Source organism: Sorex araneus, chromosome 4 (assembly GCF_027595985.1).
Source record: "Sorex araneus isolate mSorAra2 chromosome 4, mSorAra2.pri, whole genome shotgun sequence".
Classification (NCBI taxonomy): Eukaryota; Metazoa; Chordata; class Mammalia; order Eulipotyphla; family Soricidae; genus Sorex; species Sorex araneus.
This window is the reverse complement of record NC_073305.1, coordinates 179,195,281-179,222,557: the sequence shown is the minus strand read 5'-3', so window position 1 is coordinate 179,222,557 and position 27,277 is coordinate 179,195,281. Positions and strand designations below refer to the sequence as shown.

At 44.7% G+C, this 27,277-nt stretch overlaps 1 protein-coding gene across 17 annotated transcripts in view; it reads left to right on the top strand.

Annotated features, from left to right (window-relative positions):
- Positions 1 to 27,277, top strand: part of SYNE1 (spectrin repeat containing nuclear envelope protein 1) — a 561,745-nt gene that overhangs the window by 395,355 nt on the left and 139,113 nt on the right. For 14 of the 17 annotated variants that reach the window (XM_055134197.1, XM_055134196.1, XM_055134206.1 and 11 more), the window contains 10 exons: positions 1,169 to 1,303; positions 3,179 to 3,288; positions 7,712 to 7,868; positions 9,683 to 9,814; positions 10,133 to 10,288; positions 11,407 to 11,616; positions 14,975 to 15,076; positions 16,383 to 16,502; positions 18,876 to 19,076; positions 23,592 to 23,765. In XM_055134197.1, the coding sequence (XP_054990172.1) occupies positions 1,169 to 1,303; positions 3,179 to 3,288; positions 7,712 to 7,868; positions 9,683 to 9,814; positions 10,133 to 10,288; positions 11,407 to 11,616; positions 14,975 to 15,076; positions 16,383 to 16,502; positions 18,876 to 19,076; positions 23,592 to 23,765 (1,497 nt within the window). The remainder of the gene's footprint in view (positions 1 to 1,168; positions 1,304 to 3,178; positions 3,289 to 7,711; positions 7,869 to 9,682; positions 9,815 to 10,132; positions 10,289 to 11,406; positions 11,617 to 14,974; positions 15,077 to 16,382; positions 16,503 to 18,875; positions 19,077 to 23,591; positions 23,766 to 27,277) is intronic. The other 3 variants (XM_055134198.1, XM_055134204.1, XM_055134200.1) reach the window with 1 other exon arrangement.

Sequence of the window (27,277 nt, the reverse complement as noted above, 5' to 3'; positions counted from 1 at the left end):
GCAGTTAGTCTGGGAATGAAGTCTATGCAGCTACACTGCTAAGATTCCACACAGAACCTGGTCGTTCTTGGTTTTATTAAAACATTTCAACACAATAAGTGAACCTCCAGTCACTCCCGAAGTCCCATTTTTGGTGATATCACTGCCTCTCTTATAGACTTCCTTTAGGAGTGAACCATGGAATAAACTGGGAGGGAGGGGTCTCTAGCCCCCCACTCAGGCACAGTGGAGACAAGAGGGCAGACTTCATTTCTATTCTCTGCACAGTAAGGAGATGAAGAGATTGGGTCTTCCCTGGAGATGTTCCTTAGGGAGAGTTTACATGTGCATCCCATTCGCAAAAGGCAGCCTTTACGCAGCCCCCAGCCCGTCAGCTGGCTCAAGGGTATTGGCCTACCACAAAGGTTCAAGACAACTGCCTAGCACCATGGCGATTCAGTATTGTGGGGGTGTGGTAAGGTGGTGGGTCTCAGGCATTATAAAGAATGGAGATCTTTGGCTATGGAAGGAATGACAGACCTCTGATACTCAGCTGGGGGCCCTGGCCTCTTGATAGTTGTTAAATTTTCTTCCCCCTGAACGGTGGATCAAGTTTTAGCTTGCACTGAATTCTAGAGAAGGTGAAATCCTGCAGAGTAGCAGCCTCAGTGCTTCTCAGAGGTGTGCCACTTCTCTGAAAAGCCTTCCGGAGCAGACACAGGGCCTGCGTTCCTTCAGTGGAGCTGGGAAGAGTGAGGAGTTTGTGCGAGTTCATGCTTTTGCAGGAGAGAGACGTAAATCATGAGGGATAATGATCTTTTGAGAGATATATCACCTTTGGGAGACTTTTTAAAACCTCATAAATGGATCTGTGAAGTCTAGAGTGGCATAAATGGATCTGTGGCAAAAAAAAAAATTGAAATAATATCTGGTGGCTACTTCAAGGAACTCGACCATCCAACATCTAAATTAACAAGTTTCCCCCACTCAGATATTTCCAAGCATAAGTATGTTTATTGTTCCCCCACAAATGTCATACATTTGATGGATTTTGTGTTACTTACTTTTATGAAAAACCAAACAAGGCCACTTTGGTATCATTAGATGAACCACAGTAAGATCATATTGCTATTTATGGCAGAGGATTTCCTGTGGGTAATGTGACCCCTGCGTTCTGCCTCTTTAAAAGCAGGGAACAGCGCAAGAGAAAGAGGAGAAGGAAGTGGACCTCTCGACCACCCAGTGTCCCGGAGTCCAGGAATGGTTGGCCCAGGCCCGTACCACGTGGACCCACCAGCGTGAGAACAGCCTCCAGCAACAAAAAGTAAAGTATATCCCCTCTGCAGGGTGGCAAAACCAACACCTTCAGAGAAAAGTCAAAACTGTCCTCTCTTCCTGTGGACAGAAGCCAGATCTGTCTCACTGCACTTACTCATGACTGCTAGGGTGATGCGTTATTTTAAAGGCTAAGTCATTAAGAGCTGGAGAGACAGCACAGCAGATTGACCACTGGTCTTGCACAATCTTGGCATCCCATATGGTCCCCAGAGCACCACTAGGAGTCATTCCTGAGGACAGAGCCAGAAATAGGTCCCGAGCATTGCTATGTGTGGCTCAAAAACTTGAAAAAAATAACAACTGTAGCATGTCATCTCCTTGTTCATAGATTTACTCGAGTGAGTGCCAGTAACACCTTCATTATGAGACTTGTTACTGTTTTTGGCATTGTTGAATACGCTACGGGTAGCTTGCCAGGTTCTGCTGTGCGGGCGGGATACTCTCGGTAGCTTGCCGGGCTCTCCGAGAGGGGCGGAGGAATCAAACCTGGGTTGGCCACGTGCAAGGCAAACACGGAGGAATCGAACCTGGGTTGGCCACGTGCAAGGCAAACACCGTACCTGCTGTGCTATCACTTATTTTTTTGAAAACAATAACAACAACTTAAAAAGCAGTGTAGTTAGTAAGCAAAGGTTTAGAGTTTGAGTCAGTCAAACTCAACTTAATCAGCCTGATCATGGATACCTGTTCTACTTTCACTTTGTCCCATAAAATTCTGTATGTTAAAAAAAAAACACAGGGGCTGGAGCAATAGCACAGCGGGTAGGGCATTTGCCTTGCACGCGGCTGATCCGGGTTCGATTCCTAACATCCCATATGGTCCCCTGAGCACCGCCAGGAGTAACTCCTGAGTGCAAAGCCAGGAGGTAACCCCTGTGCATTGCCGGGTGTGACCCAAAAAGAAAAAAAAAACTAAAGAAAGTCTCTCTAGAACTGGTAAAAGTATGAATTTCTTCTTCAAACTTACTATGGTTTTGGAGCTACACCTACTGGTGCTTAGGGTATCATCGTGTGTCAGGGATCAAACCCAGGTCTCCTGCATGCAATGACAAAATATGTGCTCAGTCTGTTGAGCTTTTCTCTCAGGCCCTGACTGCTATGTTTTAAAAAAAAGAAAATGCAGCTTTTTAAAAATACTTTCAAGTAAATATTATTGCAAAATAGAATTGCACGTAGCTCTCTAGTGAAACAAATGAGCTTTGAAGCCTAAATTATTTCTCACAGCTACCTTAACTTTTGTTTGTTCACTTTTGGGCTACATGTTCTGATGCTCAGAGTTGCTCCTGGCTGTGTACTCAGGAATTAGTCCCGATGGTACTTGGGGGACCCTATGGGGTGCTGGGGATCCAACCCGGGTTGACTGTGTGCAAGGCATATACCCTATCTGCTGTATCCCATGCCCAACACCTTGACTATTTTTGTATAAGACATATGAAAACATTTTTTTCCTCTTACAGTAAAAACCTTATTGTAAACCCCTTTTAGGATGTCAATCATTGACATGCAGTTTATTAAAATGGAAAGCAGAGAGCTACAGCCCTCAGAGATATTCCCAGCTAGGTGGCAGTATTGCTTTAGAAGCACAAATGTGTGCCTTTGCCACTTGGGGGTGCTGTTGCCCAGTAAAATTCTATTATCCCGTTGCTTTTACCAACGTTTTTTTCCAGCTCTCTCTTGAGCCAAAGTAAACTTTGGACTGCCTCGCCACATGTTTGCATATTTACCTAAACCGTACCTCTTCCAAAATGTGCAAATTTAAATTTGCAAGAAAAATTCTTTGTAGACTCAGAAGCAAGAGTGTGGACAAAAATCATAACGTTGTTAACAAAGATGTTTTCCTTTGTTTTTTTTCCTTGAGCAGGAGTTGGAACAAGAATTAGCTGAGCAGAAGAACCTTCTGCGGTCAGTAGCCAGCCGCGGAGAGGAAATTCTAACCCAACACTCGGCAGCAGAGGCCACTGGTGGCACTGGGTATGTTTCCAGAATCTTCTCTCTGCCACTGTTTTCCTGACATTTGAAGGAGTCTGACAGCTCACACAAAATAGTACTTTAAACAATTGCGAAAATGTAGCAATTTTTTAGGAAAATCAAGTTCACTTACATTTTGAACATTGTGTGGCATACCATGAGTATAACTAGTTGTTATGTAGACCGGATTGTTTCTGCTCTTTCCAGAACGTTCAGCATAGCTCTGCCAAGGTGATGTTCCCGAGACCAACACGTAAAGTCTAGGAAGAATCGTCTGATGAAATTTGATTTCTGGTGTCTCCCAGAGAATGATAAAATCTAACTGTAAATCTTTCCCCTAAACCAAGTCCACCTGTGGGACCAGACCTATAGTATAGCGGGCAGAGCATTCGCCATGCAACCAGCTGACCCCAGCATCACTCACAGTCTCCAGAGCCCTGCCAGGAGTGATCTGAGTGCAGAGCCAGGAACAATAAGCCCTGAGCACTGCTGGGTAGGACCCCCAAACTAAAACAAACAAAATAGTAAGTCTGTCCCTAGTATTTTGCAAAATACGTGTCTTCACTAAATATCTTAATGTTCTAGATAATCTGTTTCTACCATTTTTGTATGTCAAGTTTTTGAGCCCGGAGTCTTTCTTTGAATTAGATCAAATTATACAGAGAACAGTAAAATATAAAGGACAAGTAAAGGAAGGTGGTAGATTTTTTAGGTTGATTTTTTTAGGTTCTGGCCTCAGAGGTAGGAAGACCAAGAACCCGAGGCAGAGGGGAGGATGTGTTCTGTGGTTGGAGTCAGGTCTGGATCTGATCCCAGTTCTACCAGCCAATACCATGGAACAGGAACTAGCTTTAAGCAGCACTCGGCGCATTTATAGAATGAGAATAATCATCAATTACTTCATCACCAAAGGGTTACATAAGCTGTGACTATCGACTGGAGAGGTCCACGGGGTCCCCTATTCATACCAGGGATGAGATTTTTAGAGCCGACTTTGTGTCCTCTTCATGGCAGGAGAAGAGGAAGGTTCCTTATGATAATTTTCATCAGAGTCAGATTCCAGTGGAGTGGAGGAAAAAGCAGGGAGAGGGCGCAGCGGGCAGGCCGTCTGCCACCTGTGGTCTCTCTCAGTTCCAAACCAGCTCATCCTTGTGGTTCTGCGGTGTGTAGGGCTGAGCACACTGCCTGACTCAGGGGCGGCTAGCGTCAGGGGGTCCAGCTGGATGTTTCCTCCCCTTGCTAGCCTGCCTCAGTCAAATGATAGGAAGGCATTCCACGAACGAAAAAACACAAAACGCCAACAAGAGAATAAAAGCCAGGACGAACATTGAGACCATTCACCAAGCACCCGTTTCCAACAGCAGGAGTGACTGTGATATCTCCAGTCCAGAACAGCATTCAGATCATCTGAAAGCAGTAAAAATCATGGGATGCGCTCAAGGAGTGGAAACCATCTCTCCTCTCCATCAGTGCTTGCAAATGCCGGCCAGGCCGTAAATCCCGTGTCTGTTAAGCCAGGGAGACATGCTCCCTCCGCCCCCTGCCCCCCCCCCCTCCCCGTCCCGGCTGCTTCAGAGATGAGACTGGCCTTCCTTTTGCAGTTCCTGTTTTCTGCTTCTTCTGAAAGGTTCCTATCCTGGATACTGGTGGCCAAACTCTCCTTCTGTTTGTTTTTGCCGTGATGAGGATGGTACCCAGGGCCTTACACGCACAGGCAGGATTTTTACCTCTATGTTGTGCAAGCCTCCACCCCTCCATCCCCAGCTCTGGTTTGATTAAAAAGTCCCTCTCATTTTGTCTCCTTCTCCAATGTGAGGTTACAAGAAGCAGGAAGAATCTTTTGCAATGAACTTGCCTTGCTTTTTTTTTTTTTTCCCCTCTGTCTTGGCCTTAAGCTTTGGAAGAGTCCCAGAGGAAAGACAAACAACTATAAATTGCTCTTTCAAGTATAAAAATGTTTTTAAGAGAAGCCTTGCGGTGCAGGATTCACTTTTAAAACTGCTGTAAATTCTTTCATTATTTTTTAATATAAATTCTTTAGAAAAGTCACCTTTAAATTCTATTTGATTCCAGTTCAACCAAGCCCTTTATATCTCTGGGTAAACAATCCTAACTAAGCAAACAGCCTTGAATGAGGCTGCATGCAGAAGCCGAAAGAAACCCCGTATTCTTCTTGAAAGAGCAGTGTAATAGCATTGCTAGCGGGAAAGGTCATATTCAATCTTGCACTTGTTAGCTGGGTTTTGAGAGATTGGACATGAAATTCGGCTTATGTAAGAAATTGTGTGGGAGGACATGACTTGTTTCATGGGTATAAATGAAATATATAATAAGGAGCTGGAGAGATAGTTCAGGGGTTCAGTCCATTGGCTGGTCTGGTGAAATCCCCTTCACTGTCTGTGGGTTTCCAGCCACGGCCCTGGGCATTTTCTGAACACAGAGCTAGGAGTAAGCCTTGAGTACAGTGGGGTGTTCCCAAGCCTCCTAAATAAATATTTATATGTATAAATAAATATTAATACACATTAATAAGCATACATATAAATATTTATAGTGAGAGTGTACTATGCATTTTACTCCTTTAATTATTACTGAGGAAAATCAAATGGAAACCATCGATAGGAAATATGTTATTATTTATTTGTTGTTTATATATAATACAACATAATATGTTAATATATTATAAATATATTATGCATTATTTATGTTTCATATAAATAATATATTCCACGCGAAATGATAAACTATGTTATTTGAATGTAAGACTCATTTGCTAGTGGTGATTAAATAGAAGACCAGATCATTAACAATGAGGATCAGATTGGAGACTAGAGATATTATATATCTCCTGGCTTTATACTGAATTATTAGGGAATCATAAATGAATTAAAGTGCTAGTGTGCTTTTTTGTATCCTCCGGATATATTCCCAGAAGTGTCTGTGTTGCAAGCCATTATGTCCAAAAGTAGAGAGAGAGTATGGGGAATATTGTCTGCTGTGGAGGCAGGGGGAGGGCGGGAAAGGGGGGTTATACATCCCCAGAATATCGGTGGTGGGGAATGTGCATTGGTGGAGGGATGGGTGTTTGATCATTGTGAGATTGTAACCCAAACATGAAGCTTGTAACTATCTCACAGTGGTTCAATAAAATTTCAAAAAATAATAATAATAAATAAAGTGATGGTGTGGGCTGCAGCCGTGACTCAGCAGTGAGGCACTTGCCTTGCCTGTGTGAAGCCTGGGTTCAATTCTTGGCAACTAAAAGTAATATGTGCCCCAACCCACTACCACAGAAGAAGGCACAATAATGACATTTGCTTTTCATAAGAATTTTTAAATTTGTCTTTTACCCTACAAGACTTGCACATCTTTCCCCAAAGACTAGTATAACAAACAAAAATAGTGGTTATTAGTATTATTTTGGCATCATTTTTTCACCGAGAATTATTTTTTTTAGCTCCATCCATGTCGATACAGATAGTCCCAGTTTTTTCATAACTGCTTCATAGTATTTTATCTTTGAACCTAACAGTTTATCCCCTCCCCATATTTTCTTCTTGATGAATTCTTTCCTCTCTTCCTCCACCCCTTCTCCTTTGTTCCTTTTCTCCCTTTCTTTCCCCACCTCTCCCTTCTTCTTCTTCCTTCTTTTCCCTCTTTCCTCTTTCTTCCTTCTCCTTCGTTCTTCCTCTTTTACCTCCTGCATCTCTAAGTGCTCTAGTGGGAGAGATTCACTGCTGCATTCTTAAAGCAGAATCCCCCCATTTTAGGAAGAATTGGCTTGCAGAGTAGTATATAGTACTTTGTTTGGGGGCCAGGCCCAAGTAATGCCTGCATCATTGGAGTTTACTCTTGTGCTCAGGAACCTCTGTTTTATTGGGTCAAACCTGGTTTAGTTGCATGTAAGCAAGTGCCCTACCTGGGGTGTGCAATCTCTCTCTATCTCTCTGTCTCTCTCTCCTCCTTTCCCTCTCTCTCTGTCTCTCTCTCTCCTCCTTTCCCTCTCTCTCTGTCTCTTTCTCTCCTCCTTTCCCTCTCTCTCTCTCTGTCTCTTTCTCTCCCTCTTTTTCTCTCTCTTCCACTCCAAAACCCAGATCTGCCTCCCTGTAAGAAGCATTTTGGGGTCATTGGAATTATTTTATGGGCAACTTGTCAAAAATGTTTTTAAATCTTTAATGCTGAGCTTTTTAAAGTGTACCAAAAATATTTTTATTATGTCATGATTCAAATAGGATATGGATAAGGGTATACTTTCTTACAACTAGTCTTAGATTTTCTATTTTAAGTGTTTCAGAGTGTAAACTAATGGCTAAAATAGCCCGGTTTCAATTTTAAAGGTGGGATCTAATTAAAGCAATGTTGCTTAAAATTTGACCACTTTTATTTTGCACACTGTGTAAACTTAGTTTATTTATTCTTCTAATAGCGAAAAACCTGATGTGTTGTCCCAGGAAGCGGGGCTGGAAGGTGAGAAGTCGCCCGCTGAAGACCGGATGAGAAAGAAATGGGAAAGCCTGCATCAAGAGTTTAGCACCAAGCAGAAATTACTGCAGAATGTTCTGGAACAGGAGCAAGAGCAAGTGGTATCAAACATTTTGCTTTCACTTATTGACTCCTGTAAAAGACATACATGCTAAGGAAATATAACTGTTTAGTAATCGATATCTTCATGCCAAAATGAGGCATAGAATAGTCATTCTATTTTTTTTTTGGCTTTTTGGGTAATATCTGGCAATGCATAGGGGTTATTCCTGACTCTGCACTCAGGAATTACCCCTGGTAATGCTCAGGGGACCATATGGGATGCTGAAAATTGAACCCGGGTCGGCTGAGGACAAGGCAAACGCCCTACCCACTGTGCTATCACTCCAGCTCCACCATTCTACTTTTTTTTTTTAGTGAAGCAAGATTAATTTTTATTGAAACATACTTAGATGTGAAAGGAGGGGCAGAGAGGAAATGTGTGTTCATGAGAGAACCCGGGCTTCTCCAGAGTGTGAATAAGGAAGCAAAGAAACGTCAAGCATGTGAGATCCATGTTTCAACAAGATCTAAGAACAAGCTCTTCTTTTTTTAAAAAAAAATCAATATGTTTTCTGTATTGGATACTGGTTGCTCCCTGAATAATTATGTTTGTACGGAAGTTGATTTTGAGATACTATTTCCTTCGGCAATGATGAATGTCTGATTGCTCAGGGGTAGTATCCCTCTCATCTTTCCAGGGGTTTGAAAATTCTGGATGCCACTCAGGGATGCAGACATCTAGGGCCAAGAAAATTCCATGGATCTGGCTGGTTGTTAAGTGACTGGGTTTCTCATCACCAGTACTTAAAAGTCCCAGGAGTGCTTAGTGAGAAACATATTGGAAACTTGTGAATCTAGAAAGAAGGGGAAGGAGACTAGGAAGATGCAGCTGTTTAATCCCCAGTACTGAATGCTCCCTACTGACATTACTGGGGTGGCCCTGGAAACCCCGCCAAATACATACACACACACACACACACACACACACACACACATCCCTGCAAGTGAGTGAGAAGTGGGAATAAGTAAGAGCAAGTGGTATCAAACATTTTGCTTTCACTTATTGACTCCTGTAAAAGACATACAGCTTATGCTAAGAAAATATAACTGTACAGTAATCGATATCTTCATGTCGAAATGAGGCATAAAATAGTCATCCTACCTTTTTTTTTTTAGTGAAGCAGCAACACCCAGTGCTGGAACAGCACTGCTTCTTTTACTCCTGGTGGTGCTCGGGGGACCCTATGGGATGCCGGGGATCGAACCCGGGTTGGCTGCATGCAAGGCAAATGCCCTCCCTGCTGGACTGTCGCTCCGGCCCCTCAGAGTTGAACTTCCTGACTTCTAGTATCCCTCTGTGCAGCCGGCTGCCCACCCGCTCTTGGGGTGTCATATCTCTCCACTCCTTTGGCCAGAGGGGTAGCCAGCGACTCAGCTCAGGGACTGTGGGTCTTTCCTCGCCCCTGGTCAGACACAGCCAGGACATTTCTGACAATCGTCTCCAATCACTTGCTCAAGCCATGGCATCCCACATAGTGCCCATTCAGCTCAACCCCCTTGGCCCATCCTACATTTTCAGGCTTCAGGAAGTCTTGTCCACGCTCAGCTGGTACCTTGGAGAGCTAGTCTTTGCTGGAACCTTGCCAGCCTCCTGAGAAATTTCTAGACAAACCTTGTCTTGCTGCCCCTGTGTTGCACATATCATTCAGACTGTGGGAGTTTAGGTTCCTTCCTGCCTTCCCTCGGAAGTGCAAAGGAAGAGTCTATCAGGACATTTTTCGATTCCCTGCTTCCTCCTGTACCTCAGAATAAGAAAACCCAGACCCCCGGTACAGGCTTTTCTACAAACTGCCCTCATGTGTTTGCTCCGCAGCTTTTCAGCAGGCCAAACCGGCTCCTGGCGGGGGTCCCCCTGTACAAAGGGGATGGGCAGCCACAAGATAAAGCTGCAGTGACATCTCTACTGGACGGACTGAATCAGGCCTTCGAGGAGGTTTCTTCCCAGGTAGGCTGGTGGCTCTGCATCTCTGTGTCTGGTCTGGGACTGTCTTCCAGCCCCGTGCATGAGCAAGCTGAGACCAACCCAAGTGCCAGCCCGAGAAAGCCCCCAGGCTGTGCCAACTCTGAGAAAGTCCCCGGGCTGTTCCCTGTGGCTTTTTCTTGCTCACTGCATTTTCTTGATTGCTGAGTTCCAGGTATGCCTTTCTGTTGGAGGATTTAACCAATCCTTACAGTCCTAAAGCACTGGTCATTCTTCTGTTCATACCTTGAAACACCATCATTCATTTCTTGGCCCCCTCTTTCTTTTTCCTTTTCATTCCAGGGCGGAGGGACAAAGACACAAAATATTCAATTGGAGCGGCAGTTGTACGATGGGGTCTCGGCCACCTCTACTTGGTTGGATGATGTTGAAGAGCGTTTATTTGTTGCGACGGCACTTCTACCGGAAGAAACAGAAACCTGCCTTTCCACCCAAGAGGTGAGTGGCCTCTCTGGAGCCCGTGCATGATGTGACAAAGTAGGTGGAATGTGGAAATCAGACCATGAATGTTCTACATAAAGAAGGTTAAGCATAAAATAGGCCTGTTGAAAGTACTTGGCTATGTTGCAGAAAAGTATTGCCTAAAGATGAGAATTCCTAAAATATATTTATCTTTTGCATTTTTTAAAAATTTTGGTTTTGGGCCACGCCCAGCTGTACTCAGGGCTTATTCCTGGCTCTGAGCTCAAGGATCACTCTTGGAATGGCTCTGGGGACTGTCTCATACTGGGGAACAAACCCAGGTCAGCCACGTGCAAGGCAAGCATCTCACCTGCTGCACTATCTCTCTGGCCTCGTGTTTTACATTTTTATTATTTATTTGGTTTATGTGGGAAGGGGGGGGAATGAGAGGATCCTTTGTAGAAACCATCTCATAGGTCATATATGCATTCTCTACATGTGAAATGCAGGCTAAATATAAACAATAATAATAATAATAATAAATAATGCATGGATTCCTAAATCTGACTCCAAAAATATCTTTTACCAAGTGTTTATAATTGTTAACTAATGATCAATAGTTTCAGTGAAAGTTTTTTTAAAAAAAATGTTTATTTTAACTGTTCTGGGAGTTAAGCCCAGGACAATTCTTCCTGAAAGGCATGTGATGCTCTGAGTTACATCACCAGCCCATAGAAAGTTTCTTAAAACATGAAAGCCACAGAAAGGAGGCACTAGACAGCACGGAGGTTAAGCCACTTATCTTGCTTATGATTGATGGTGCTTCAATTCCCAGCCTCACCTGGAGATCTCCCAAGCATTGTACCACATTCTCAGGTGCCCACGTCATCCCACCAGCCCAGATGGCTGAGAATCACTAGAAGGAACTCTCTGCCCTCCAGAGTGGTGGTAGAAACAACCCCCCACCCCCAAAAGAAAAGCATAACCTTGCCTGAAATGTATAGACATACCTGAAATGCTTCATCTTGCCCTAGAACCAATCAAAACAGAACAGTAAGCGGGAGAGAGTCGATGTTCTGTAAGCAAATGATTTATTGTCACAGAGAATAATAGATCAAAATGTTGAATGAGCTTTATCTTCTCTTCAACCTTAGACTCTTGCCAAAGATATTAAGGAAATGTCTGAAGAAATGGACAAGAACAAGAACTTGTTTTCCCAAGCTTTTCCAGAGAACGGGGATAACCGTGATGTGATTGAAGACACTTTGGGTTGTCTTGTGGGCAGGTTATCCTTGCTGGACTCAGTAGTAAATCAGCGATGCCATCAGATGAAGGAGAGACTCCAGCAAATACTCAGTTTCCAGGTAAGAGTTGTCAGATCGTGCTCTAGCTCTGTTCAGGTGTCTTTCCACGGTAAATAATCGGCACATAGTTTTCTCAAGTGCATCAGAAAGAACAAGTACGTAGAGGGTTCTGAACTCAAAAATCAGAAAACTCAGAGTTTGGGGACCAGAGAGACAATGTAGTCCTTCAGGTTTGTTCCTTGCTCATGCCCGAGGCTGGTTTATCCTTGGCACTGTGTTTGCCACGCCAGGCTCTGCCAGGATTGATCCCTGAGGCAAACGATCTTTGAATACTGATACTGACCCACCCTCTTAACACACCCCCAAAAAGAAAGAAAGCTAAAAAGTTATATGATCCTAGAAATAAAGGGTTGAGAAAACCACCTAGGAGGATTAAGGGAGGAGTATAACACTAAATTTAACCAATAAAAGCCATATTCATGACACGTTATAATTATAATTTCCAGTTGATTATAGTGGAGTTTAAAAGATTTCCCCAAAGAACACACAGAAAGTGCTATAATATAGATGAAACTCTAACTGCCATACCCAGTGGCTGAGATCTCTGTATATACTTGGGTTAAAAATGTGTTTCATTACTTCTCAATTCTCACTCTTCGTATTTCTTACTGCCTTTTTAAGTCCCTGTCTTAAGGAACTGTTAATTTTGTTAGCAATTGAATAATTGTGTGCCTGTGAAAATCTGTGATTGTAAACTTCAGCAAATATAAAAGCCTCTGATAGATGTTTACTAATAATATTTAGTTCAAATTAAAAAAGACCTTGCAGCTTGTTAATTTCCTTGTATCTACAGCAAGCAAAGAAATGGTATAAAAATGCATATAATTAGAGGCAAAAGATGATGTAAAACTGATTTGTTAGGGACAGAGCAATAATGCAGTGAGTAGCGTGCTTGCCTTGCACAAGGCAGACCTAGGTTTGATTCCCGGCATCCCGTATGTCCCCCACAAACCACTAGGAGTAATTCCTGAGTGCAGAGTCAGAAGCAATCTGTGGGCATCACCAGTGTTCCCAAGTGCAAAAGAATAAAAAAAAGGAGGAGAATTTACTATGCTAGTATTTCGAATGTTTAAATTTTCACCAGTTCCAGCCAGTCAGAGTCAGATTTGAACTGAGCATCAGCGTTTTGGTACCTTGTTTTGTTCAGAGGATCAAGAAGAGAGCGAGTTGCTTTTAAGTTCTCTCTAAATCAGCTACTCTGTTTCTCTTCTGCCTTGGTGTTTCTGCCTGTTGGTGGTGACCAGCTTGTGAACAGAACCCGACATTTCACAATGTTTGGTTTCCTATTTGATTGGGAGAAAGAGTCCCCGTGTTAATATAATTAAAGGTCAGGGAACAAACCACTCTATTACTGAAATGGCACCTCCGTCTTTCATTGAGTCTTTGAGCCTGAGCATTGGCTCCTCTGCCAACCTGCCAACATCATTTGATACTCAGCACGATGTGGAAGGATGCATAGCACCACAGCGAGTTAATCATCAACTCATCTATATTTAATTTTTTTGTCCCTACATTTCATTACAAATAAATGTCCTGAGTATGAAAACAAGAATTGAAAGTCATTTTAAAAGTGGAAATGAAAAGTGATGTTTATTAAATGAGTGAGGCAGCCCAGCCCCTCTTAAAACTTGAAGTTTCCCTGAGGGGTTTGCTTCTCAAAGAACTGCACTCTTCTTTCAGGCCTATAAATAATCTCAAAGACTATAAGGAAAAGATGAAGTCTGTGAGCTGTGTAATTCGGAGAGATACTGTAATTTCCTGCTGTTTCTCACGTGTAGTAAGAACACACACATATATCTTTGGGTTTTCATTGCTTTTTAAATTTTCATTGTTGTTGCGGTAACCTGATTAGAATAGTGTTAACTTTTATGCTTTAGTGTGCTAAGTTACTGATTCTCCATTACTTCCCAATATCTCAAAACTCTCCACCAAAATATCAACATCCCTATTACTATAATTATCAGCCCTTGAAGTCTTTTATTTAGCATAATGGAATCTTTTTCTGCTTGGATAGGCTCTTCCAGTAATTAGTGTGGCTTCCAGAAAATGTGAAATCTTTTATGTTATATGAATTGAATATCACAGCGGGTAGGGCGTTGGCCTTGCACTCGGCCGACCCCGGTTCGATTCCTCAGCCCCTCTCTGAGAGCCCGGCAAACTACCAAGAGTATCCCGCCCACACGGCAGAGCCTGGCAAGCTACCCGAGGCATATTTGATATGCCCAAAACAGTAACAACAAGTCTCACAATGGAGACATTACTGGTGCCCACTCAGAGCCCGCTCGAGCAAATTGATGAGCAACGGGATGATGGTGATACAGTGATCATTAAGATGAAAAATAAAGATAGTATGGTAGGGCCAGAGCCGTAGTACAGTGGGCAGAGTGCTTGCCTTGTATGTGGCCAACCTGGGTTCGATCCCCTGCACCTCAGATGGTCCCCTGAGCCCCACCAGGAGTGATCCCTGAGCCCAGAGCCCAGAGTAAGCCCTGAGCACTGCTGGGTGCATCAAAGCTATAACGATAATGTAGGGAGTACGAATGCACTCTCTTCGTTCCCAATTCGTGCTGTAGTTCAGTACTCATTTATTCCTTGTTGATCTTTGATCATCATGGATAGTATTTATTTTCTAAATGTCTGGATGGCTTTTTATAAGTTTGTGTGAATTCTTTGGAAAGAGAAGCTAAATGGGGAGAGGAGGAGATGGGGAAAAATAATTTTGTTCTTATCATATTTTTCACAAATATAACATCTTATGGTTTGTATCGGGAGAGCCTGGCAAGCTCCCCACGGCGTATTCATATACAGTAACAATCAATGACGGGTCTCATTTTCCTGACCCTGAAAGAGCCTCTAATGCTGCACCATTGGGAAGGACAAGTAAAGTGAGGCTGCTAAAATCTCAGGATTAGGACGAATAGAGACGTTACTGGCCCGCTCGAGCAAATCGAGGATCAACGGGATGATAGTGATAGTGATAGTGATAGTTTGTATAATATCTGTAGATTATCTTAAGGTAGAACTCAATGGCGTAATATTTTTGCTTTAATGTTTAAGTGTGAGCTTTTATTTCAGGCAGAATGAGAAAATTAGGGTGACTGATACTGCTTTTATCTTGCATGGTTTCATTCCATTCGTCTTGTGTTGGAGAGACTTTGGGAAATACATTCTTCAGAAGCCATTGTTGGCACTTTGGTAAATTGTTTCCATCCCCGTTCCCTAAGGCTGTATGTTCCCATCTCTTCAGGACATGCAATTCCTACATCTATATGTAATTCCTACGAATGTGCGGTTGTACTTAGAATTTTGACTTAGTTCCCTGTTGTGACTGGTCAGGCTTCTTTTGTCCCCTGGGCAGAATGACCTGAAGGTGCTGTTTACGTCACTGGCTGACAACAAGTACATCGTTCTGCAGAAACTGGCCAAGGTGTTTGAACAGCCCATGGCGGAGCAGATTGAGGTATGGAGAGCTGCCTTTTGTTCAGAATAACAGGTGCCTTAGAGCAGTTATCATTTATTATGAAATTTCAAGTGTCCGATGGCGATATGGCCGAGAGATGGCTTTACCACGGAGCACATGTATTTGTCTGCGTGTTCAAATGTGTGTGAGGATGGTCTTCCATGCCTCCAGCTGCCTTCCCTTTAGGTCCTACATTTTTCTCTACGAGATTCTTCATTCCTGCAGATATATGATGGGGGTTGGGAAGGAACCGGGGTCCACACCAGCAAACAAACAAATGAAAAACCCTGCTGTGTAGAGAGTGGGGATTCAGGAAAGAGATAATTGGAATACATGTTTCATTTTCCAGAAGGAGTTCAGGTTCTTTTTTTGTCTTAAAACTTAAATTGTGGGACTGGAGTCATAGTATAGCGGGTAGGGCATTTGCCTTGCACACGGCCAACCTGGGTTTGACCCCCAGCATCCCATATTTGTCCCCCAAACACCATCAGGAGTAATTCCTCACTCTGACTCTGAGTGCAAAGCCCGGAGTAACCCCTGAGCATTGCTGGATGACCCAAAAAGCAATAATGAACAAAAACAAAAACAAAAGCCAGAACAAACAAACAAAAAAACCCAAAAAGCCCTTAAACTATGGTTGCATTCAATCCCAGTGCCTCCTTCAGGAGGTTCCAGGGGGTATGTCTCTCTGCTCCTCTCCCAGAGATGAATTTCAGGACACAAAGCATATCATTGTGTGCAGCTTTGTTTGGGTTTCCTCTCTTTACTCTGGCCTCCTACCCGGACTCTGAACTCCCTGAAGGTCAGGCTGAGATCTGCTCGGCCGCTACAGACCTGACACCAGAACGCCAAGGGTTAGCGCTAGCTACCACTTGTAGAACTTGGTGATTGCTTGATTTTCTGCTGCACAGTGAGCAGCCTTGCCTTGACCATCCTGGTAACACTTTCCTCCTGCTGCCCTGAGTCACTCTCCAAAGATGCTTAAAAAGAGAAGAGAGGAGAGCGGATTTCTGAAAACCAGAACATGATCAGCAGCCGCCCTGTCCCCTGTGCTAAATCTGTTTCTCTTTCAGATGGCACCATTCAGTTTCCTTGTTAGGGAAGGCTGTTTTCCCAACTGCCCCCTGTTCAATCCCTCCTACCCGTTTAGCTTTAAGATACAGGATCTGTGGTGTCATAAAGGATGGTCTTCTCTCTACTATGTAGAGATCACCATTTTATGTCATATCACAGTAACAACAGAAGCGATCATGGCTTGTGTGAGAAATTGCAGAAGTTCTGATAGACTGTCATGGTTTTTACACAGGCAATACAGCAGGCAGAAGATGGCCTGAAGGAATTGGATGCAGGGATCCTTGAGCTGAAGAGGCGAGGTGACAAGTTGCAGATCGAGCAACCTTCTCTCCAGGAACTCTCCAAGCTCCAGGTAATGATTGCTAAGAACGTTCGGTGTTCATAGCACAGCGGTTTATTAGCCAAAGGGGTGGGGGGGGAGCTTTTTTTTTTTTTTAATAAAGTTTATAACTTTAGGCCCAATCGTTCTTCCAAGTAACTCAGAAAAATTTCCAAAGGTTCCACCAAATTTCATGCATGAAATTTGTCGTGCCCCTAAGACTTATTTTTCTGACATTTGTTATTAACCCAATGGCTAAGTATTGTGATAGAGCTTAGTAGCATAATATTTGCACTCCTGAAAATATGATAATTACCAGGCCTATCTAGAAAAGTTAAAAGATGGATATGCAGTGTCTGTTTTTATTACAAACTGAAGAATTTGCTGTCAGGGTAAAAATACTCAAGTTCATGCTAAAAAGAACATGATTTTTGTCAGTTTTTCAGAACTATAGCCTATTCTTCATGATTGTTCCAATAGGAAAGAGAGTAGAGGGGGAGAGAGTGAGCGAGTGAGAGAGAAAGAGAGAGAGAGACAGAGAGAGAAACAGAGAGATTGCCTTGATTCCAAAATAAAAAGTAATAAAATAGATAGAAGGTACTTGGAATCTAAACATGCTTCCATGCTTCCTGGCATCCTTCAAGAGTAGAAAATAACACTGGGGCTTCATTTGTTTTCTTAGATCTGGCATCTAGATAAGAATCAAATATTGGGGTATTAGAAATATAGAGATATCAAAAAATTGGCATCTCATAGGCCCGAGTACAATATTATTAAGAGAAAATCATTACCTCCCCCAGTCCCTGCACTGATGGCATGGCCTCGGTGGCCACCATACCACTGGCCATGGGCAGCGTCTCATCACCAGGCCCAAGCATTGAAGTCCTCAGCCTGGTTGGCTGAGCGTCACCTGGAGTGGCCCCTGAGCCCCCGAACATGACTCAGAAGCACCCCCTGAAGGTCACAAACATGACACACACATGAAAACTCCATCTGCACTTCATATTCCAAAGCTCTTCGGGCATTAATAGCTGAGTCCACTCCAAGACTCAAAGCCATTTCTTTCGAAAGCTAAAATGACACTGTTCTTACTTCATAAAGAACATCTTGGCTGATCACCTCATCCCATTGTCTGAGAGTTCCTAATGCCGTGAGCCCGCTGGCTGCTCTCTATCTGCTCTAGAAAGTTTGCTGCCATTCCCCACCACCAGTACCCTGGGTATACCTCCCTCCTCCTCACCCTGCCTCTAAGGCAGACAATATTCCCCATACTTTTGGGTGGAGGGATGGGTGTTTGATCATTGTGAGATTGTAATCCAAACATGAAAGCTTGTAACTATCTCACGGTGATTCAATAAAATTTAAAAAATTTAAAAAAAAGAAAGAAAGAAAGTTTGCTGCCAGTGCTTAACTGTCAGGCAGGAAGCCCAGCATCATAGCAGTAAATAGGTGCTAAAGCTACCTTTTTCCAATCGAACCATCTTGGCCTGCGGAGCCGTAAGAGGGACGGGAATCAGGCCCATGTGGCTCAAATAAATTGTGCCTTTGGTGGATCATCCTCACCTAAAATGTCTTTCCAGTTTAGTTCTTTTTATTTATTATTATTATTATTATTATTATTATTATTATTATTATTATTATTATTATTATTATTCTTTTGCACAGGTGGGCTGGTGGGCAGGGGTCCCTTGAGTCTGGGGAGAGGGTGGGCAAAGAGACAGGACTGCCCCCCACCCCAGAAAGGCGCCCTGATTACTACTTCCTCCTGGAAAGTTTGTTTGGGGATCATTTCCCTGACAACTGGAGGAAGCTTAGAGCAATCCTGTTTCCCTATCAACAGGCAGAAGCTGCTGGAAAGGTGCCTGTCTCCTCCCCCCCCATCCTCCACCCACCACCTGAGCCCAGTCCCAGCAGGGGTGGGGGACTCCAGCTGTGCGCTGCCCTGGCCAGCCAGGCCTGACACCCCTAGTTTAGTTCTTTACTCCACCACATTTGGCAAAAACATTCTGTTTTTAAGTCCTAAATCTCGGAGCTCACTCTCAGCGAGTCTGTTCCTCCAGCTCTCTAACTGGGAAAGAGCTTGACTCTCATTGTTCAGCGGAGTATGAGGGCTCCTCTCTGTGTTTATGCTGATGGAATATGTCACGGAAGATAGTGTAATGATGGCAAATGGTGTAACCATTACAGCGGAAGTTCCATCTTCTCAGACCTTTCACCACACACACACACACACACACACACACACACACACACACACACACACCACTATTTTTTTCAACATTCAACATTTTTTCAACACTCGGGCCCGCCTCTGACCCCCACTGGTTGGCAGCTAGGATCACAATTGTCAGATCTGACACACGTCATGGTCAGCTCGCATTGACCATCTCGCTGGCTGTTTCTCAGGACATGTATGACGAGCTGATGATGACCATTGGCTCCCGGCGGGCTGGACTGAACCAGAACCTTGCCCTCAAGAGTCAGTACGAAAAGACCTTGCAGGACCTGGCTGACCTGCTCCAGACTGGACACGAGAAGATGGCAGGAGACCAGAAGGTCATCGTGTCTTCCAAAGAGGAAGTCCAGCAGCTTCTGGACAAACATAAGGTGAGAGAGGGACAGCGCGAAAGAGCCGGGAAGGTAACGGTGCTGTGAAAGCACATTGCCCCTTACTGGTACGTGGGTCCTGAGGAACCCAATATCACCAATCGTTTCTGCTCCTCTTGGTACAAAATGACTCTGACCGATGGCCAGCGAATGTGTCTGCCAGTCGGCCGGCATGTAAGAACACAGAACCAGAGAGGAAACGTGTCTGGGCTGCTGTCCGTGGGAAAGGATGCCCAGCTCGGCAGGTCTGGGCTGGCCAGCCAGTCTCTGTTTATCAGCATGACAGGAAAGTCAAGGATTCTCTTCCCGGGATCCCAGTTCGGTCTGAGCTCTGCTCTGGGCCTGTTTGTTTGTAGTTTCTCTTCCTCCCTCCGGGCCAAGCCCTCTGTGCTCTACGCTGAGTGGTGGAGCTGCCCCATCTGCTCTGGGACTGTCGGGAGGGGGGAGAGTGTCCAGCTCACACACGGATCACACAGCGATTGTGCCCTTGAACGCACATTCCTTCCTGGCCAAGGGCCTCCAGAGTTTCTTCCTGGGGATAAGGAGTCCTTTGAGGATATTAGATGTCACTAACCTGTGTGTGTGTGTGTGTGTGTGTGTGTGTGTGTGTGTGTGTGTGTGTGTGTGTGTGTGTGTGTGCGCGCCGCACCCAGCAATGCTCAGGAGTTACTCCTGGTGTGTGTGTGTGCCACACCTGCCAATACTCAGGACTTACTCTTGGTGTGTGTGTTTGTGTGTGTGTGTGTGCGCGCGCGTGCACGCGCGCGCCACACTCAGCAATGCTCAGGAACTACTCCTGGCTCTGCACTCAGGTTTTACTTCTGGCAGTGCCTGGGTGGCCATATAGGATGCTGGGGGTCAAACCTACATTTTCCCTGTTCAGGAGCACCTACTATATTCTCTCTGTTGCCCCCTTTAAAAAGGGCTGGAACGCCGGAGCGATAGCACAGCGGGTAGGGCGTTTGCTTTGCACTCGGCTGACCCGGGTTCGATTCCCGGCATCCCATATGGTCCCCCAAGCACCGCCAGGAGTAATTCCTGAGTGCAAAGCCAGGAGTTAACCCCTGAGCATCGTTGGGTGTGACCCAAAAAGCAAATAAATAAATAAATAAATAAATAAATAAATAAATAAAAATAAAAACAGCTGGAACAATAGCAGAGTGGGCAGGCTATTTGCCTTGTACACAGCTGACCCGGGTTCGATTCCTCTGCCCTCTTGGAGAGCCTGGCAAGCTACCAAGAGTATCTCGCTTGCACAGCAGAGCCTGGCAAGCTACCCATGGCGTAACCGATATGCCAAAAACAGTAACAACAAGTCTCACAATGGAGACGTTACTGGTGCTTGCTTGAGCAAATCAATGAGCAACAGGATGACAGTGACAGTAACAGCCCCCTTTAAAAAAAATCACATACATCAACCAGGAAGTCTACTTCCTGTAAGTCAAAATATAAAATGCACCCCCCCAATGGCAGTCAAGGAGACTACCACTTCTCCTGTAATCATTCCAGAGGCCCCCAGTGGGTGGTCTCACCCTTTGAGGAGTACCAGGCTTCCCGATCAGGCATGGTGGGCCTGAGACGCTACCATCAGTGTATGTAAGAGCCCACTCCTTGGCAAGGAAAATGCTGATCACAGACACACACACACACACACACACACACAAATATAACTCTTGTATTATTAGCCAGGATTCTGGGAAAAGCAGTATTCCAGTGGAGAGACTTAACCTCTGACTGTGGGAATTTCCTACAGGGAAGCTTTAAAAATCCCACTGGGTTATAGATGGTTAATAGAATCTACCATGATGTTGCTCTCTGGTGGCTTCTAAGGTAGAATTTTTTTGTATGTTTGGATTTTTTTCTTTGTCTTTTTGGAATCAGACTATTTTTCCCAGCAGTTTTTTTTTCCAAATTGTGTGATTTATTAAAGCCTTATCATTTGGCTTTGAAAACATCGCTTTAAAGTTCACAGCTGGTATTTCTCAAATCTTTGACCAGAGCAATAAAATATCATCCTTAGTTATTCCAGAGGGCAGAGGGAAGGATCAATGAATATAAATAACTGAGAAATGAAGCTCAATATGCAAAGCCCTTCTTAAAAGAGTGGTTTGTCTTAAACAGCTCTCCCAGCCCCGAACCATCCATCTGTAGCTGTCAGTGGAGAAAAGAAGGGGCTGTCAAGGGGTGTCAGTGTCCCATGAATGTTGCACTCCATGACCTTCAAGTTTTCTGCCAATTTTAAGGTTCTCTGGTATAACCACAATTCAGTCCTCTGGATCAGAATGCTGGTGGTGACCTTGAGCAAGTTACCTCTGTGTTATAAGAAATAAAACCACCTACATCCGCGGGTAGGGTGTTTGCCTTGCATGCGGCCGACCTGGGTTCAATTCCTCTGTCCCTCTCGAAGAGCCTGGCAAGCTACTGAGAATATCCCGGCAGAGTCTGGCAAGCTACCTGTGGCATATTCTATATGCCAAAAACAGTAACAACAAGTCTCACAATGGAGACGTTACTGGTGCCCGCTCGAGCAAATCGATGAACAGTGGGGTGACAGTACTACAGTGCTACCTCACAGAGCTAGTACAAGCATGAAGTGAGCCAGGGGAAGGAAATCGCCCCTACCAGTACAGAGAAGACCCTCACATTTGCTGTTAGTATCAACTCCCAGAACCCTCTGCTCTATCCATGGTCTGAACAGAAACCCCCCTCTTCACTTTTGGAAGCCTGGCACACCTAAAAATGAATACCTCAGGCTGGGAGTGATAGGACAGCTGCTAGGGTTATCTAGTCCCCCAAGCCTGTCAGGAGTGACCCCTGAGTGCAGAGCAGGAGTCAGTCCTGAGCAGAACCCAGTGTGTTCCCCCTCCAACCAAAATAACAATAATAATAGTAAATAAAAAATTAACATCTCAAGTGGCAGCAAACTGGGTGACCTCATGCGAAGCAAAATAAGCCAAAGTGGACAAATATTGGATGATCTCACTAATCTTTAGTATAGTGAGAAACAAAACAAGGGAATTGCCAGAAAAGAGAAGTCCATGACCTTAGATTGTAGAGCTAAGAATATCAAGTGGGGGATGGGCAGAGCAATAGAATAGTGAGTAGAGTGTTTGCCTTGCATGCAGCTGACCCAGGTTGGATCCCCACATCCTATATGGTCCTCCAAGTACCACCAGGAGTAATTCCTGAGTGCAGTCAGGAGCAACCCCTTGAGCATTGCTGGGTGTGGCCCAAAAAAAAATAAAGTAGGAAGGGGAGTGAGTGGGACAGGAATGGGGTATGATGAGAGAGATTAGAAGTGATATAAAGACAGTAGCACTGTAGCACTGTCATCCTGTTGGCTGTCACTGTCATCGATTTGCTGGAGTAGGCACCAATAATGTCTCCATTGTGAGACTTGTTGTTACTGTTTTTGGCATATTGAATATGCCACAGGTAGCTTGCCAGGCTCTGCCAAGCGGGCAGGATACTCTCGGTAGCTTGCTGGGCTCTCCAAGAGGGACGGAGTAATCGAACCCTGGTCAGCCACATGCAAGGAAAACACCCTACCCACTGTGCTATTGGTCCAGTCCAGACAGTCGAGGAGGGAATTGGGTACTTTGGTGGGTACTTTGGTGGTGGTGAGGGAAGGAAATGATGTGTATCACAGGCATTACCTTATTGGGCCAACGCAACAGTATAGTGGGTCGGGCTTGCTTGGCATGTGGCTGACCTAGATTCAACTTCCAGCACCACATGTAGTCTCCCAATATGCACCAGGAGGTACCCCCGAATGTAAAGCCAAGAGTAAGCCCTGAGCAACGCTGGGAGTTGCCCCCAAAACAAAGCTAAAACAAAAAGAAAAAAGTCAAACGACATTGTACTGTTGTTGAAGGGAAAAGAAAAACCTTTCAAAACACACTTGTAGGATTCTTCAAGCTGACAAGTGGTGTTGACTTAGAAACCAAAGCTGTGTGAATTTGGTTGTGTCCATGGCGTGGAAGAACAATCTGAAGGCAGCTTGACGGTAGCTAATAAATACCCACCTGCGAAAGTTCGGTAGCAAAGAGCAAATTCCCGAGAGGTCAGGTTGGAGCCTGACTAGGGAGGAAGGAAAGTTGTGAAGGCGTCAAGGGCAGATGCCTCGACTTGGAAGGCATCGACCATGAGCAGGGTTCCGACCATGATAAGAGCTGGCACTGGTTTGTCCCCGTGAAGGGAAGCCAGTGCAGTGGAGTCAGTGAGAAGCTATGAAAGTGGATATGAAAGCTATCCACTGTTCATGGATGTGAAAGGAAGGCCAGAAGGTACCAGACTGAGGGACTTTTGAGAGCCTCAGAGGTTCAGCAACGTCTGATCATCTCAGAAGAGCTTTGTGTGGGGGGGGGTGGGGGGGGACAGGGGCAGCGAGGCCTCGTACCCGTGCCCTTGTATTGGGAGGAGGGAGAAATGTTCAGCTTTGATGCCTGAAGCCAGTTTTGTCGCCAGGTGGTGGAGGATGGCGTCGCTGACCTCTTTTGATGTGAACCTTTGCAGGAATACTTCCAGGGGCTGGAGTCGCACATGATCCTGACGGAAACGCTCTTCAGGAAGATAATCAGCTTTGCCGTCCCGCGGGAAACACAGTTTCATGCCGAGCTGATGGCCCAGGCTTCCTCGGTGCTGAAAAAGGCTCACAAGAGGGGTGTGGAGCTGGAGTATGTTCTCGAGGTGAGAGGCTGTTTTCTCTGCAGCTCCCCTCTGACAAATTCCCCGCCGCCTCAGGCAGGTGCCACCAAGAGGATTCTACTCACATCTCTGCTCTCCTACCGCCTTGGAACTCTCTCACTCTCCTCACTGCGTGTGACCTTGGCTCGCTTCTGTTTCCTGTTTATATCTCCACAAGCTCTGCCTCACCACGAGTCAGCTGGACTTAACACAGGGCATGCTGAGTGGACTTTGGAGATTCAGACCAGTAGCCTAATAATGAGAGTGAGAGATGAAGACGCACAGCCTTCTTCTCTGGCCAGAAGGTCCGGCTCTTTTGAGCAGACCTGTCACTTGGGTCCAGAAACCTGAGTCCAGCCAGCTAGGTTCAAATTTTAGTGTATCATAAATAAGAAAAGTGGGGCTCTGTTCCGTTTAAGGCAAAGGATGCAGGCACCTGTGTTCAGATCGTGGTGTTGGGAGTATTCATCCTGGTTACAAGTCTGCAGTTAACTGCCACAACAGAATACTGTGAGAATTTGCTCCTTCACTCATTGGGTCTTTCTCTTTGATTCCTCATTTATGGTCAATTTATTCATCACTTGCCCAGCCGCTAGGTAGCATAAACATAAAATGAATCTTCTCTCGGGTCACAGAGAATCAGAATACAACACGGGAAATCTTAGGAGGGAAGGAGACAAGAGTCCGTGCACCAGATGACAACAGTGACAGATGTGTCAGTGACCAAGACCCAAACCCAGAGCTGGAGTTGACCTGTGGTCAGTCTGGCCCACTGCCTGTTTTTGTTATTGAAGTTTTATTGGAATGTGTAAAGTTGTACCAGTTTATGTGTCATCTAGGGCTGCTTTTCCAAGAACAAGGACAGACATTAGTAAGTGTGACACTGTAGCACTGTAGCACTGTCATCCAGTGTTCATCGATTTCGGGCACCAGTAACATCTCCATTGCGAGACTTGTTATTACTATTTTTGGCATATCAAATACGAACGGGTAGCTTGCTAGGCTCTGCTGTGCAGGCGGAATACTCTCGGTAGCTTGCCGGGCTCTCCGAGAGGGGCGGAGGAATCGAACCGGGATCGGCCGCATGCAAGGCAAACTCTCTACCTGCTGTGCTATAATATGAATTATTTATATAACTACATTCATCAATTGTTAATGATAATATTATTCATAGTTGATTGTTGGTTGCCTATCCCCTTCTCCCATGAAGAAATAAAAAAGCTCTGTGAAGGAGAGGATTCTGTCCTCTATTACTGCTACACTCCCAGTCTTGCAATAGTACTAACAATGGTATTTAGTAAATATGTTTTTAAAAATCCTTTGGGGGTGTGTGTCGGGGGGGATGTAGCTGGCATATAGCAGTTAAGTTGCCTGCCTTGCATGTAGTTGTCTCTGGTTCAATCCTCGGCAACTGCTTGGGGCCCTCTACCACCACCAGGAGTGGTTCCTGAGCACGGTCCAGGAGTAGGCTCTGAGCACAGCCAGGTGTAGCTCCCAAACAAACAAAATCTTGGAAACTGAAGATAGAGTCAGGAGAGCACGTGACTTACCTATGCAAGGCCCTGGGTTCCATCGCTGATACTGCACAAAAAGTCAAGAAGAAAAAGAACTACTAATAATGAAAAGGTAAAGCCCGTCTTCCCACCGTTATGTCCTGTTGTCATTCCCACAACACAGTAACGTGAATATCCACATATTTAAAACTTGCTGATATTTGCTGTGATTTAATGGAAAGGGCCTCCAGTGATTTTTTTGTTTGTTTGTTTAGGTTTTGGGGCCCCAGCTGGCTGTGCTGGGGATTATTCAGATCACTTTTGGCAGTGGTGGGAAAGCCACCTGCTGTGCGGGGCATTGAACCCAGGTCTGCCCTATGCAAGGGCAGCACCTTAAATCCACACTATCTTTCCAGCTCTCCCAATGATGTATTTTTTAAATTTATTATTTTTTATTTGGCTGGAGTGATAGCACAGTGAGTAGGGCATTCGCCTTGCATGAGGCCAACTGGGGTTTGATTCCTCCACCCTCCTCAGAGAGCCCGGCAAGCTACTGAGAGTGTCTTGCCTGCAAGTCAGAGCCTGGAAAGCTACCCGTGGTGATTCAATATGCCAAAAACAGTAACTACAAGTCTCACAATGGAGACGTTACTGGTTCCCGCTCTAGCTCTAACAATCAGTGAGCAGTGGGATGACAGTGACAGTGACAGTGATTATTTTTTTATTAGTGGATCACCGTGAGGGTACAGTTACAGATTTAAATATTTTTGTGCTTGTGTTTCAGTCATGCAATGCTCCAGAACCCATCCCTCCACCAGTGCCCATTCTCCACTACTGATGATCCCAGTATCCCTCCCACCCCCAATACCCCCATACCACCTCGCCTCTGTGGCAGGGTATTCCCTTTTGTTCTCTCTCTCCTTTTGGGTGTTGTGGTTTGCAATAGAGGTATTGAGTGGCCAGTGTGTTCAATCTATAGTCTACTTTTGGCACGCATCTCCCATCCCTAGCGGGCCCTCCAACCATACTTTACTTGGTGTTCCCTTCTCTATCTTAGCTGCCTTTTCCCCCAGCATGTGAGGCCGGCTTCCAAGCCTCCTGGTACTTATTTCTATTATTCTTTGGTGTTAGTATCCTATTCTGTTATTTATATTCCACAGACGAGTGAAATCTTTCTGTTTCTTTCTGACTCATTTCACTTAGCATGATACTTTCCATGTTGACCCACTAATATGCAAAGTTCATGACTTCATCTTTTCTAATATCTGCATAGTATTCCATTGTGTAGAAGTACCAAAGTTTCTTTAACCAGTCATCTGTTCTCGGGCACTCAGTTTTTTTTTTCCAGATTCTGGCTGTTGTCTACCAATGATATTTTTAAGATATTCTCAATTTTTTGATATAACAAAAATATAAATTTGCAAGCGAGTGACTTGGGATTTATCTGGAGTAGAATGTCTATGCCATTTTTAATGTCTGCTTTTGAACTTGCAAGGATAATGCATTGAGTTCACAGACTCCATGAAATAATCATGTCCATTCATTTCACTTAAAACCATACCTTTCTTTATTGCTGTGCAGTCATTGAATCCTGGTAGAGCAGAGGCCTATGCTAAGGAGAGGCCTACAGGTGTGCTGTGGATGTTATTCCATCTAATCCTCACAGTGCACATGATCCTTATAGGCATCCCCATTTGTGTGTGTGTGTGTGTGTGTGTGTGTTGTCCGAGCTTGAAATCAATACCTCGTAGAAGTAAATCTCACATCCTGCTACTATTTTATTCCTGGCCCTTACCCCCAGTTTTTTAAATGCTGAAAATAAGGTTCAGAGTTTTTTAACCTACTTGGTCAGGGTTAGTTGCGGTTGGTGAGTCTGTTGACAAGGTCCCCATCTTGCCTCCAAGCCACCTTTGACCTCCCAGCCCCATCCTCCAGCCCCACCGCATCTCTGATCCATTAGGAAGCATCTGCCGAGCCGACTCACTTAGCAGGCTCCGGGGAGAGCTGTTCCTCCGGGAAGCT